General features: G+C 31.0%; 1 protein-coding gene across 1 annotated transcript; it reads right to left on the bottom strand.

The window, feature by feature from the left end:
• Nucleotides 1–2,849: 2,849 nt before the first annotated feature.
• LOC134701234 (uncharacterized) lies at nucleotides 2,850–15,160 on the bottom strand. The gene is made up of 7 exons (XM_063562365.1): nucleotides 15,151–15,160; nucleotides 14,265–14,576; nucleotides 13,000–13,092; nucleotides 12,672–12,800; nucleotides 6,964–7,074; nucleotides 6,324–6,400; nucleotides 2,850–3,077 (listed from the first exon to the last, which is right to left on the bottom strand). Exons 1-7 carry the CDS (start codon nucleotides 15,158–15,160, stop codon nucleotides 2,850–2,852), a joined length of 960 nt encoding a protein of 319 aa, XP_063418435.1.
• Nucleotides 15,161–15,888: the final 728 nt, after the last annotated feature.

The following is a 15,888-nucleotide window of genomic DNA, read 5'->3' as shown; positions in this document are numbered from 1 at the left end:
TAACCACTGTTGTATTATAGTTCGTTTCTGTGTGTGTAACATTTTAACTTTGAGTTTTTGTTTTCTCATATATTTTAATGGAAATTCACATTACTATAAGACGTTTCACGGTACTTGTCTATTCCAAACTCACCACATTGCCTCACATTCTCATTAAGAAAAAAATCACCCACCTAACTAAATGGGTATTTAAACAGTCAGAATGTGAATGTATATGTTCAAAATCTTTAAGGTCATTTTTTAGTAGCAATAAAAACAAAACTATGTCAATTGGACATGCTTTGATACTATATATGCCCTTGAATTTTTACTAAACAACATTTTTGTTCGCTTTCGAGATTCCGTATATCGTCAGATTATCGGAATTCCAATGAGGACTAACTATGCAACACAACAAATGGAAGGTTTTAACGACCTTGACTGGCTATACAGCCCTTGCACGGTCGGCACTATGCAACAGATATTGCGGACCTGTTTTTGTATTGCTATGAGTTACATTTTATGACAAAAATCAGCAAAGACCCATCGAAACAACATCTGATAAACAAATCTAATAATGCTTTTAGATATTTGGATTAGATACTTGGATGACATTTTTGCTATCAATAATGACGACTTCAGTATGTATACTAAAGAAGTTTATCCTGTTGAACTTACTTTAAATAGAGCTAATACTAACAATCACAACTGCCCTTTCATTGATCTTGATATCTATATCACTAAAGGAACGCTCAATACTAAAATTTATGATAAAAGAGATGATTTTTAATTTCCTATCGTTAATTATCCATTTTTATATGGTGACGTTCCCTTGTCACCATCTTACGGTGTTTATATATCTCAACTTGTACGATTTGCTCGTGTATGTAACAATGTTTTAGATTTTAACGAGAGAAATTTATGTATGACTGACAAACTATTACACCAGGGTTTTCGATATCACAAACTAGTCAAACATTTACTAAATTTTATCATCGGTATAAGGACATCATTCGTAAATATAGCTCAACATGCAGACTTCTTATACGTTTAGGTGTTTCACATCCAATTTTTTATGGAAATATTCTTTATAAAGCACAAAAATGTCAGTATTCACCACAGAAACTAACAAAACCTTTAAATAGACTTATTAAGAAGGGATATAGTTACGATACTGTTGTCAGGTCAATAAATATTGCATATTTTGTCGTTACTATTGATTAACTTATAGGGTCTTGGCATCGGAACTAAACACTTTTATTCAAAAACCAGTTGTTGGCATGACACGGGTAATGTCCTTCTCATATATGTTATGCTGGTATGATACTTAACCCCTAACGGGACGGATTGTGCCTGATATTCATATGATGAAATCATAATCTTTCAATCAGTTTAATTGAAGTCTGGAGCTGGCATGTCAGTTAACTGCTAGTAGTCTGTTGTTATTTATGTATAATTGTCATTTTGTTTATTTTCTTGGGTTACATCTTCTGACATCAGACTCGGACTTTTCTTGAATTAAATTTTAAATTTACGTATTATTATGCGTTTTGCTTTTCTACATTGGCTAGAGGTATAGGGGGAGGGTTGAAATCTCATTTTAAACATGTTTAACCCCGCCGCATTTTTGCGCCTGTCCCAAGTCAGGAGCCTCTGGTTTTTGTTAATCTTGTATTATTTTAATTTTAGTTTCTTGTGTACAATTTGGAAATTAGTATGGCGTTCATTATCACGGAACTATTATGATTATTGTTTAGGGGCCAACTGAAGGACGCCTCCGGGTGCGGGAATTTCTAGTTACATTGAAGACCTGTTGGTGACCTTCTGCTGTTGTTTTTTTCTATGGTCGGGTTGTTGTCTCTTCGATACATTCTCTATTTCCATTCTCAACTTTATCATGTATTCAGTTTTGATGTGATATTTGTTATAATAATCGGATTTTGTCCAATGCATTGTTCGTTTCTGTGTGTGTTACATTTTATTGTACATAGACGATAGACACTTCACAACTTCTTTGTCTGAAACGATTGAAGAAATTTGTCGAGGTTATAAAACAATGAGATTATTGATGTTCTTAAAAACATGGTCAGATAGCTAAGATGAAATACTACTACATTGTACATTGTTGTAGTAGATACAGATAGAAATATGAAATAAATTATGTTGTGTATCTAATGTGCTTTAATAAATAAAAAGAAATCCAAAGTAGACAATATGTTAACTGTGTCTTTTTATTTTATTGATCCCTTCTTACAAAAATATGGAACTAAAAAAGCAATGAATAGCACAAACTGGTATGTATCTCTTTCAAAACATTCCCAACGATTGCAATGTTCTTTTTTCTTTATGAAATCATATCTTACGTTTATATTTTGAATATTTTCTAGTACATCTACGAGTTTCACGGCATTCCATGTATGTATGAAATCTATGCACGTCATTTTCAACAAGTAAGTGATACTTCCCGGATCTACATAAACATGATAAAAACGATACTTTGTTTTCTATACATATGCAATCAAAGTAGTTTTTCGAAAATAAAGCAAATCTATGAGGCTGTTTAAGTTATTTTTCTTTTATAACTGGATAGTCATAGTATTAAATTAACGACTAATACATTTCATCCTTTTCATTTTAAAAAATATAAGAAAACATAATAACTTTTTTTAATTCCCATTTCAAAATACAACCGTCATCAGGATGTATCTCACTTTTTGTATTTGATCTTAATCAGCTAAATCACAATGATAATGAACAAGAACTTTCCCATGACATCTTTTTAATGTATCAAGTAAATCAAATTAATAAGTTTTCAATGACTAGTAGGAATTAAAATAATTGCAGAGTATCAGTTTTTATGATGTAATTTATTACAGGCAAGTATTTTCGTAATTTTGACTGTTGTCATCAAGGTTTTGAATAACGATAAAATCATCTTCACTTTCATTCTCGCTATGGTTTGACTGTCCAGTCCCTCTTTTCAGTGAATGATCTATTCCGGTGTAAATTGTCCTGTTTTCTATTCCATGAATTTTAATTTGCTGTGACTCAACTGGCTTGATTAAAACCTCTGCATAATGTAGACCTGATGTACATTCCTATAATAAATAAGCATACATATTTTTAAAATTGATGAACAAAAATCAATTCCTTAACATATACTCATGTGCCGTTCACTCAAAGCATTTCATAGTTGAATGATATAAAAATGCTTATATATGCTCCACTTTTAAAACTACCTTTAATAAAATTGAGAATGGAAATGGAGAATGTGTCAAAGAGACAACAACCCGACCAGAATAAAAAAACACAACAGCAGAAGGTCACCAACAGGTCTTCAATGTAGCGAGAAATTCCCGCACCCGGAGGCGTCCTTCAGCTGGCCCCTAAACAAATATATACTAGTTCAGTGATAATGAACGCCATACTAATTTCCAAATTGTACACAAGAAACTAAAATTTAAATAATACAAGACTAACAAAGGCCAGAGGCTCCTGACTTGGGACAGGCGCAAAAATGCGGCGGGGTTAAACATGTTTGTGAGATCTCAACCCTCCCCCTATACCTCTAACCAGTGTAGAAAAGTAAAAGCATAACAATACGCACATTAAAATTCAGTTCAAGAGAAGTCCGAGTCTGATGTCAGAAGATGTAACCAAAGAAAATAAACAAAATGACAATAATACATAAATAACAACAGACTACTAGCAGTTAACTGACATGCCAGCTCCAGACTTCAATTAAACTGACTGAAAGATTATGATTTCATCATATGAACATCAGGCCAATCCTTCCCGTAAGGGGTTTAGTATCATACCATCATAACATATATGAGAAGAACATAACCCGTGTCATGCCAACAACTGTTTTTAGAATAAATGTGTTTAGTTCCGACGCAAAGACCTTATCAGTGACTCAATATTAACGCCAAAATATGCAATCTTTAATGACTTGACAACAGTATCGTAATTATATCCCTTCTTAATAAGTCTATTCAAAGGTTTTGTAAGTTTATGAGGTGAATACTGACACCTTTGTGCTTTATAAAGAATATTTCCATAAAAAATTGGATGTGAAATACCTGAACGTATAAAAAGTCTGCATGTTGAGCTATATTTACGAATGATGTCTTTATACCGATGATAAAATTTAGTAAATGTTTTGACTAGTTTGTGATATCGAAAACCCTGGTGTAATAATTTTTCAGTAATACATAAATTTCTCTCGTTAAAATCTAAAACATTGTTACATACACGAGCGAATCGTACAAGTTGAGATATATAAACACCGTAAGATGGTGACAAGGGAACGTCACCATCTAAAAACGGATAATTAACGATAGGAAATGAAAAATCATCCCTTTTATCATAAATTTTAGTATTCAGCTTTCCGTTAGTGATATAGATATCAAGATCGAGGAAAGGGCAGTGGTCATTGTTAGTATTAGCTTTATTTAAAGTGAGTTCACCAGGATAAATTTCATTAATATACATACTGAAGTCGTCATTATTGAGAGCCAAAATATCATCCAAATATCTAAAAGTATTATTAAATTTGTTTATCAGATGTTGTTTTGATGGGTCTTTGCTTGTTTTTGTCATAAATTGTAACTCGTAACAATACAAAAAGAGGTCCGCAATAAGTGGTGCACAGTTAGTCCCCATTGGAATTCCGATAATCTGACGATATACGGAATCCCCAAAGCGAACAAAAATGTTATCTAGTAAAAATTCAAGGGCATATATAGTATCAAAGCATGTCCAATTAACATAGTTTTTTTGTTTATTGCTACTAAAAAATGACCTAAAAGAGTTTGAACATATATATTCACATTCTGATTTTTTGAATGCCCATTTAATTAGGTGTGTGAATTTTTTCTTAATGAGAATGTGAGGCAATGTGGTATACAGGGTAGAAAAATCAAAACTTTGAACAGATTCAAAATCACCAATATAAGCATGCAATTTATCAAGTACTTCCAACGAGTTCTTGACACTCCAAAAGTAATTTATTCCACTATTTTCGAAGGCCTTATTTGAACAATTTATTATAAGGTTTTTAATTGTACCAAGTGTGCTGGTAAGAATAATAGACAATTTAGTAGTTGAACAATGACTTGAAGACGAAATAAATCTATATTTGTAAGGGGTTTTGTGTAGCTTCGGAAGCCAATACATAGTTGGAACTTTCATTGTATTTGGCTCTGCTTGTAAAGCGGAGGCTAAAAGTTTATGTTTGTTACAGATTTCGTTTTCTGAAAATGGAGTCAGTTGGAATGTTGGTGAATTGGTGATTTCCTTTTTCAGAACCTCGATGTAAAATTTACGTCAAACAATAATAATATTATTAGCAGCTTTATCGGCCGGGACAAAAACAAATTCCTTGGCTAGTTCTTTTAGTTTATGTTTGATACGAGAAAGAGGTTTATTGTGGTTATTGTTAATAGTAAAATGTTCTTTAAAATGTTGAATACGTATATCAACTATCTTCATTACTGAATTAAAAAAAGAGTCCAAAGATTTTTTGTCAGCTTTTTCCCGTTTTATCCATTTCATACAGTAAGTATGGAGTGTTAAAGACGTTGTCAACGTATTCCTGTTTGTTTAAAAGTTCTTGGTCACTAAATTTATCTTTAATGACAAATAACTGACTTTTAAAGCTTGCACCAAATAGTTTGTTGTTTCTTTCAAAAACTACCAATTCATATATACAAACCAAATATCATGGTTAGAAAAGGAAAAAAAAACATCATTGAAACTGACATTTGCAAGATTGTACGTTCGCAAAAGATATTTTTAAGAAGTTTACAAAGCAAACATTGCACATGTTTGCAAATTTGTTCCAGTATGTTCTTAATGTAAATGTTTGTTGTCTCTTTCATCATCATACTTCGCGTTTTGACACTGATTATATGATAGGTTTAGTCTAAGATGCAGCAGACATAATTTCATAGAAAAAAGTGTCTATAAAAGTTCCGGTAGTTTTTCTAACAGCCTTTCCTTGATAAGTGTTTGCTTACTGCTTTAACCTGAGGAGGATGCTATTGTACCAAAACCAGGTCAGTGAACGCAATAACACCATTTTATTTTAAAAGAACAGACTCTTACACGGAGATTAGTTAAAAAGCACATAGTTTACAAAAGCAATATGAAATGAAAAATGAAATGAAGAATGGAAATTGGAAGGTGTCAAAGGTAAAACAAACCGACCAGTTAAGAGCATATGGCCACCATTTTATCTTCAACACAGGGAGAAAATCCCACTAACATTTAATTATTAACTCTCATTGGGTGTCTTATTTACAATCAATCACTATTGTAACTGACAAGCCAATACTACTTACAAAAAATTTAACAGCAGTTGACTCGTCTGTATTTCTGTAATTGCTGGTAGCACCAATGTCCACAGAAACACCAAGATCTGAAAAGCAAATACTATTTTGACATGATAAGAGTTCCAGATCGTTCATGACAGAAAAGGAATAAGAACCAACTTTAATTTAAAACATACCTAGCACATGAACCAGTCCGTTGAACTTATTTTTCCTTCATCTAATTATACTGGTTATCTATATACCAGCTTACTATTGAAATTAAGTCTATGGACAATTTTATCAAAACAGAGCCAAACTATTCAACATGTTCAATGAAAGTATGTACAAAATTGAAAAAAAAGGACAAAACAAATTATGTCTGGTTTGGTTGCATTTATTTCAAAATGCTTTCCACAATCACATGCAATAAATCAGTCATTTGTAACAAATCTTTAAAAAAATGTCCGTTATTTATATGTAACGTCATGAAGTAACAGTTTTTTAGATTTCATTCGAAATGATACACGTTACATGTTTATTTGTGATTCAATAGAAATACTTCTCATTCTTGATTTTTTTCTATTTTGGAAGATACAAATGTGAACCCTCTTCCAATTACATTATTAAATTGTTTTTCGTTTTAAGTAATTGTGTTACAATTCCATAATACCTGCATCAGGATTTGTTCTGTCAGGAAATGGTATTTCCGTTTCGGATGAACGTCCATTTGGTGGGACATTCGAATTCTGGTACATCTGATTTTCTACAGTATTATGTTGTTCTGAAATATTAAGACTACGTAAGGCAAACATGTGTTTTTGTTAAAACAATTTGGTTAAGATCGTATTTAATAGATGGAGGCAACTTAAAAGAGCTCATCGGACGATCGAAATTAATCAAGTGTTATATTAATTTAATAAATAACAGCTGTTTTATGATGTCTCTTCCTGCACAAATTACTTGTGCATATTGTATCTTGTTATTCATTTTCAACATTAGAAAATTCCTGTACTAAATCAGGAATGTGATAGTTGTTTTCCATTCGTTTGATGTGTTTACGTTTTGGACTTTGACATTTATTAAGGGACTTTCCGTTTTGTATTTTCCTTGGAGTTCTTTTTGTTTGTTATATTATACTTTAGATTGAGGTCATTTTTATCAACGAAGGCACGAAATATTCGTGTTTTAATAAGTTTTCCATTAAAAACAATTCAGATTATAATAATAATGTTTTTACATGTTTAGTTCAAATAATGTATACATTAAAATACACAAAGTAGGATAAATTTTTGTATCTTTTAGTAAAGGAATCGGTCAAAGCTCTAACATCAAATACTCTTCAGGTAACCCTGCAGGCTGGTGAATGAAAAAAGTTTTATGTAATTTAGAAACCCTTGTAAAACCACTTTGTTTTGAGGATAATAGGTGATGAAAAAAATGTGAAAATAGACAATTTTTTTTTATTAATGGTAGAAATTGATCTTAATCGTTGTTTGTCCTTGTTTTTTTTTTTTTTTATAAATTGTCACATTATTTTGTATTTAGATTTTCTATGCTATGCAAAAGATCACATGCATTCTATTTACCATTAACTTCTTCATTTGATGCATGCCTGAAACATAAGTTTCATTTTGCACACAATGTAAACAAAAATATAGTAATATTTGCAACCAAGTTCTAATTAAAATAAATCAACATCTAGGTCCGCCGTGTACATTTACGCCAAACATTTTTCATTTTAAAATGAAAAATAAATTTTCAAATTGCTCTGCAAATTTTAAAGGTAGTTGGTTTGAAAAATGTCACAAAAATCTAAAGACATCACTTTCGAAAAACCATTTTTTCTATGAGATTTGAAATTTGTTATTTTTCATGAAATTATATTTTTGATTTAACGAAGATATTGAAACAAATAACAATAAGTCTGCAATTTCAATATTTCGATCTTAGGAAGGAGATTGAAATTTGTTTTTATCCAAAACAATCAAATTCAAATGTTTTGATTTATTCAAACTGTTGATAAGATGAAATCTTTTAAAGACAAGCTTATTATTACTTTTTATATTATTCTTGTGTAATTAAATATTGTAATTTCATGAAAATTACAAATTTCAAATCTCATTACGAAAATGATTTTTCAGAAGTGAATTCAACAGTTTTTTGATACATTTATCAAACCAACAAACTTTTAAATTTGTAGAGTATTTTGCAAAATCTATTTTTTTTTTAGGTTAAATGAAAAATGTTTGGCGTAAATATACACGGTCTTCGGTCATCTCTATCTTTTCACGAATAAAATTAGTTAGTTCACACGTTTTTCTCCTAAGTAATATTATGTTTGCCATCAAATTCTTAATTTTTAACATAAAAATCTGATTTCATCCCTTTAATCGAATTGACAGTATATGCGACATTGGCTATGCAAGTATTATCAACATCTCAGTTTCTTAATGATTTTAATTATTCTTACTGATTATTTTAACTCTACTACTCTCGCTTCAAATGCAAACGTTTTTGATCTCAATAAAACATAAGAGGAGAGTAAAAACAAATCTAAGCAAGGGTGAAAAGCTTAATTCTTTTGATATTAATCATATGATACATTTACTTGTATTCTGAAATCATTGTCAAAACACTTATCAAAAGTTCAATATAAAGCATAAAGTTTATGCCTATCTAACTATAGCACTTAGGTTAAACGAAAATATCTTATTTTGAATTTCAAACTTGAATTGTAATAGCAGTTTTTTACCTTCCAAAATATTATTACTGATTATCTTTATAAATGTCATACTGTTAGACTAGGGATGTTTGCATAATAATAATAATAGTGTGATTCATCCACCATGTCAAACACTCTATTCTAACTCTTTTTGAAACATAAATGATTCTATTTCACTTGATCTGTTTTTCATTTACTTTTTCCACATGTGATATTCCTAGAACATCTATATACGGTCATTTAATTCACCTAACAGCAAGTTCATTTTGTTTGCCTTTCTAAAACTTCCGCATTGTTCAATTTAGGTTAACACTATTTTTACATCCTCTTCATGTCTTCGTTGACAATTTTTTCAATGTTATGGTATCACAGTATTCTTGGTGTATGCAGACGTTGAAAGTGTAATTTAAGGTACTGCGTAGTTAAACTTTTGATTAAATTCTGACAATGCGGGATATTAAAATAAAACGAGTGAAAAATGTGCACATAGAAATAATCAGAAACAATATATATTTTCAAACATTAATGTAAAACTGAACATCTATTTATACAATCAAAAGTTCTTATCAAGACCTGTATGTTTAAATGTTGATTAATCAATCATTATACATATATTTTACCTTTCGTCTGTATCTCTGTGACATGATAAAGGAAAGGAGCTCAACATTTCACCTAAAGTTATATTAACTAAATATAAGATATTATGTTAATTTAAGGACTAGAAACTCAAATTGAAAATAAATTGTCACGTGTGAGAAAAAGGACACAATCGGGAAGGTTTTACCTGGATTAACTTATATTAAGTGCTCTTAAACATTAAACTAAAAAATTTAATTTGCGTTTTTATGTACTCTCGAAAACTGCTATTGAAAATCTCACGCGAGAGGAGTTAAGCTGGCTGCATCATCATTGTCTGTGTCGATTTTTACGGACATGCTCTGGTTGATGTCACAGTCTATGCACCCTTTCACGATTCTTACAAATAATCACGTTTATGTCAAATATATCATTCACCTTTGATTTGATACCTAAATATTCTACATAGTTTGATATTTATACCTTGGCATATATTTTGGATATGTGTTCCTTTCCAGTAATCTCTGTTTGAATGAGCCGTATTTGGTGAAGAAACATCTAAAATATACCTTATACTTTGCAAGAACCAAGTCGATGCTTTTTGCAGCCTTAGATTATATTTTTTGGCCCCGTGTTAAAGGCTTCAATATGACATTCTGATGACGAGCAGCAATAATTGCGATGTTCGTTATTTTTTGCATGATTAAGAAATTGATATAGAAGTTATGGGTATTTTTATCTACCATACAATATATATATAAATAATCCTGAATCGACTTCAAAATAAGCTTTTTCAAATCATTTAAACATATGCTTCAGATGTTTTCTGTTTTAATTTAAAATGATCAGTTGAAACTTGATGCATTTTAAATTAAAAGGCTTGTGATATGAAATTACAAGACACAATGACATGTATATATAAAAAAGAAGATGTGGTATGATTGCCAATGAGACAACTGTCCACAAGAGACCAAAATGACACAGTGCGGCCTTCAACAATGAGCTCAGCCCATACCGCATATGTCAGCTAATATTTTTGCACACATTAACCATTCCGATAAATACTTTCTTCAGTCTTTGTAAACTCAAATTATAAGTTTTCTTATATGGTTAGTGTTAAGTTATCAGTGAATATTAATTTCAATGAAATCTCAAAGTTTAGAAGAAAAATTACTTTTAAATTTAGTTCATTTTTTCTTAAGTTTATTGAGATACAGGACGATCGTACAATTGGTATTGGTCATACAATATTTTTTATAACCAGGCAATCTGTAAGGTTTCCAACGTACATGTTAGCCATTTGCAGAGTGTTTGCTCCGTAGTATTAAATAACTGTATGAAGTGGCTTGTTATATAGTTTGTATTCTGGTTGAACAACGTTGTTTTGCCCCTCTTTTTCAATTTTTCTATTTGAGTTTTTAATGTACGTTTTGTATATTTTTGCTAGTCTGTCTATTAGACATCTTTTGTATTCCACTGATCGACATTTAAAAATGTAGAATTGAGTACTTAAAAAACATAATATATAAAATAACCACGTATTAATGTTCATGTCTGAAATGGAGAACAGCGTCAGGGTGTCAGACCACCAATTACGCCCTCCAATTTAGAACGTATGTAAGGCTATTTGGACAAAAAAAGGATTTGATGTCATTGTTCATTTGAACTAACCAATTAAATCTGATCTTATCCGTTAGATGTCCATCCACATCCGTTTCATGTCCGTTTAGTGTACGTTTTATCAGTCGATGTTCTCTTTGTCGGGTGGAAAAATTTGAGCTTGTTTAAAACTTTGAACGGACGTCGAACGGATGAAGTGTCCATTGATCGTCCGGAGTCATCCGTTTTATACGGTACTCGTCCGTTGCGTTTCCTTCTATATCTTTTACTTTTCCGTTAAACATCCGCTGGAGGTCTGATAGACAAATTCACCAAAGCACGTCTACTGGACGTTTAACGGATAAAACGAATGATGAACGGATAGTAAACGGATAAATGCCAATTGAGAATCTCGCGTCAAGAATGCCAATTATTGGAATGTCAGATTTCTTGAGGTTCATGCATTCTTATTATTCGTATAATATCTTAAAGTAAGGGCACGTTTTCGCTATCAAGCAGCTCTTTGGGCGCCATTTTGAAGAACACACCGAAAGTAGTTACACAGAAACATTTTGACTATTTATTCGATTTACATGTATTATTATTGCCGCCTTTAATTTGTCCGTATATCTTGGTCATTCGTTTTATCCGGAACGCTACCGTTAGATGTCCGTTTTATGCGATACTTGCCCGTTGGATATACGTTCGGCATCCGTTCTGTCCGGTACGTTTCCGTTTTTCGTACGTTGCATATCCGGTGTGTGTCCGTTATAAATGCATTCGTTACGCGTCCAGTTTATTTGGTCAGTACATCAACGGAATCCCAGTGGATAACAATTTTGCCAACGGACAATTTTATTTTCAACCGTTAGCCGTCCGTTTGTGTCATCCGATAAAGTGTGACCGAGGCTTTCAAGCCATTTTGAGCCACACTCTACTTGTCTACGAGTTTGTATTCAACATTGAGGATTAATACACTCCATATTATTTTAATTTAAGATTTCCATAAAACCATTTTTTTTTGTGATACCTCTATTCGGGAGATCGCTTCTTTCTTATTGATATTAAAAGTCTGTCGAAAATTGTCATATACAAATGTGATACATGTACAATTTAAGATATACCTGGTTTCTATGAAGTTAAAATAAAAGTAAAATATTTAGAAAGCTGTGGAAGTTGCAAAATTGATATGGATTTTTAAGTGGTGGTCTTACACCTTGAAAGATGTTTCAGTAATGGTTTTAAAATAGTTGAATATTTGTTTTGTCTTAAGAATTGACATAAGTCTAGAATTCAATATTTATGCTATCAGTGAAAAGAGCATTAGTTAATAAACAAAATAAGCTTACAAAAATGATTTGCAATGCAGCTCCTTTTTGATATATTTGACTTACTAAAATCTGAATCGGACTTTAACATGTTTTACCTTACATTTGCTTTTGTATTATTCAGGTCTTAAAAAGAAAAATAGATTAGATTACCAATAGATGTCCCTTTTACTCTTTTTAGAACTCCAACAATTGTGATAGAACCTCCAAGTAGAACAACAGGAATCATTACAAGCAAAATCACTAAATTCTGTTCCTTGTTTCCTTGTTGATTGATTGGAACTACAACATAAAAAAAAATCATCAAAATATACATGCATGATTTGCGTAAGTATGGTTGGTCAGCAATTTTAATTAAATTCACAATGTATTGTTTATCTGTATAAATAATAGCATTCATTGACCAATCGTGACCATGGATGGAATCTGTTATTAAATTTTATATTCTTTGATAACATGCAGATGACTAAACAGTACTTACATTGAAAATTGGTTGTCTTCACAATCATTGGAAAACTCGACATGTTCCCAAAACTTTGAGCTGTATAACTTTCTGTGGTTTCATTTTCTTTGTCTTTCAGAATCAGATGAAATTTAAAACAATTTATCAATAAAATTTCGTTTAAAATAACATACGTCCCATGTTTCTCTTGTATTTCTCAATCAATTTGTATTGACATACCTTTTAATTGCTTAAGTCAAATGGGATAAATACACTAGACTGTAAACTATAGCTGATAGGATCCGTCTGACAATGCAAGATATATAAATTTTCAACTTTATTATCTAGAAAAATGAAAATTGACTTGTTTGCCTTGTGTAGATTGAATATAAAGTTATATACATGTTCATAATGCCTTGCCGAACATGGTTTAGGTTACATTTGTGAGAGGAATATATTGGTCCATTTCATCTTGAACTCCTAAGTAAGTACCATAACAAACGTTTTATGGATGTAGAATAGGAGCCCTTAAGTTATTTATCTTTGATCAAGTTAGTTTAAAATCATTTATTTGTTTTACACAAAGCAACGGATCTCCGTTAAAGTCTTATTATGTAAGGCTAAAAAATACTGTCAACGAAAAAATAAATTCATAAAAATATTGAAAATTCAATCGAAATGTCTCAAATCACATGGCAAAATCAAAGGATAAAACACATCAAACGAATTGACAGCTATCATATTCCTGACTTGGTACAGGCATTTTCAAACTTTTCGAACCAAACTTACATAAGCACAGTGATTTTGAATAAAAAATATCAGCAAATAACTTGTTCTTTCTTCATAAACACTTTCAGTGTTATTTTTGTTTTTGATAAACGATTGAAATGTCACACAAAATATATCAACCTGGAAAACAAACCACTCCCTTATTTCAGTTTATTACATTCTTCATATTACGTAGTTACCTCAAAACCCAAAAGACTATTTGAAAAAAAGTCGAGGTCAATTTTCTACGATAGGCAGGAACAAAAACATGTTACAAGTATTTCATGCTATTTGTGGAGACAGATACATTGCTTTTTAACCAATTGAACAAAAAAACAAATAGTGGTTTAGTTATTTTCAATTGGCATTCGCAGGCTTTGGTTCGGGAAGGTTTTACATATAGTTGAAATAAATTTGACATATGAAAAACAATTTTTATCCAATATCAATCTCATTCTATTGTTTAATGTTTATTTCTTATACATCACTGCGTTAGATATTCATATAATTTGGCATACAAATATGTAAATACTTACCTTCTATTGATACGTTATACTTAGTCTCATAAAAATGTCCATCATTATTAAGTCTGCAGATATAAAAACCAATGTTTCCTTTCTGAAAATTCTTGATGACCAGTTCATATCCTCCTTTATTTTCTTTAAATGAATATTTTGCTTGGTTCAATTTAGGATTCTTCTTATTATTTGAAAAGTAAACTACATAGTTTTGTATTGTGTTGTTGATATCTGGCCCTAACCAGGTCACACCACAGCCAGAACGGGAACATTTGAAAACAACAGTTGCACCTTTTTGAACTTTTATATTGGTTGTGTCATTTCCGATGCCTGCGATTGAAGACAATATAAATAGAATGATAAGTAATTGAATTATGTTTAGTGTCTTGGTCTCCATATAATTATAAATTCTTCTGATCAACTGATGGTTAAGCATAAACACATTCTGGTTGAAATTCGTATTATTTTATAAAAAGTTTCTACGGCCATTGTTGACATTTTCATCCCTATCATGACGTAACATCAGGATCAATAATCTAAGGAAACCGTTTAGTTGTGATGTGCCATTTTTTTCCTGTTATGTGATCATGTTAATTATCTGTTAAATAGGTTTGATAATTTTTGAAGGCCGTTTGGTGACATATAGTTTCTAGCATGTGGTGTCTGGTTACAGATTGTTTCAATTGCAATCCTTCCACTTCTTCGTATTTTTGAATTGTTTGTCTTGTCGATGATTATCGTATTTTTTTAAGGCGTTATAATACATGTTCGAGTTATAAGTTTTTGGATGTCTCATTGTATCTTCAGTAATATATTGTTACATTGTATGTCTCTAGATATAGTATTAAGTTACATTTTGGATCAGCCGTAACTAATGTCTAATTTTGGTGTTTAATTAATATACCTGCAACCATTTTTATTTGAAGTGTTATCGCAATTACAGCTAGAATTGTTGACATCATCAACCATTTCCCGCAAACTATGACTTAATACAATAAATCAAGAATAACGGACAAATCTGATCTCGGAAAACTCATTGAGGTATTCACAACTTTAAATTTCCTAAAAAAAATGCAGAAATCGTTAATTCATCTTCATTAAGGTGGTATTGGTGTCTTTCGCCATCATTGTAAAAAACAGAGAATCTAAGGTCCATATTTTCTATCAAATTAGCAAAAGTTGATGCAGGAATGCAGATTTTTAATGTGAATTTTCATTGAAAAGAACCAATTTATAAGAATATAACTTATGAATATTAATATTTTTACAAGTGTAGATTATTTTTGGTTGTTTTTTTTAATATTTTCAAATTGGCAATTTAAGGGGAGGTAACTCTAAAACAGGGCATTTTCTGAAGGACTCTACACGAAATTTTCCTATTTTGTCTTTTAGCCGGAAAAAACTTACGGTGACCATATCTTTTCTTTTGATATTCTCAAAGCATTGTCTGAAAGCAATCTTTTCCTAATTTATTTTACAATTCTATCATTTTGTTTAGTTTCTTTTCACAAAATGTTGTTTTTTCCTGTATAATCCATACAAAATTTGTCATTTTGTCCCAACCTGTAGCTTGAGAAAATGCGCGGTGACCTATCATTTTTATAATATTTTTGAACATGTATCAATAGATACTACATTTTGA

This window comes from Mytilus trossulus, unplaced genomic scaffold (genome assembly GCF_036588685.1).
Source record: "Mytilus trossulus isolate FHL-02 unplaced genomic scaffold, PNRI_Mtr1.1.1.hap1 h1tg000234l__unscaffolded, whole genome shotgun sequence".
Lineage (NCBI taxonomy): Eukaryota > Metazoa > Mollusca > Bivalvia > Mytilida > Mytilidae > Mytilus > Mytilus trossulus.
The sequence above is the reverse complement of the archived record's forward strand: the minus strand, read 5'-3'. Positions and strand labels throughout refer to the sequence as shown.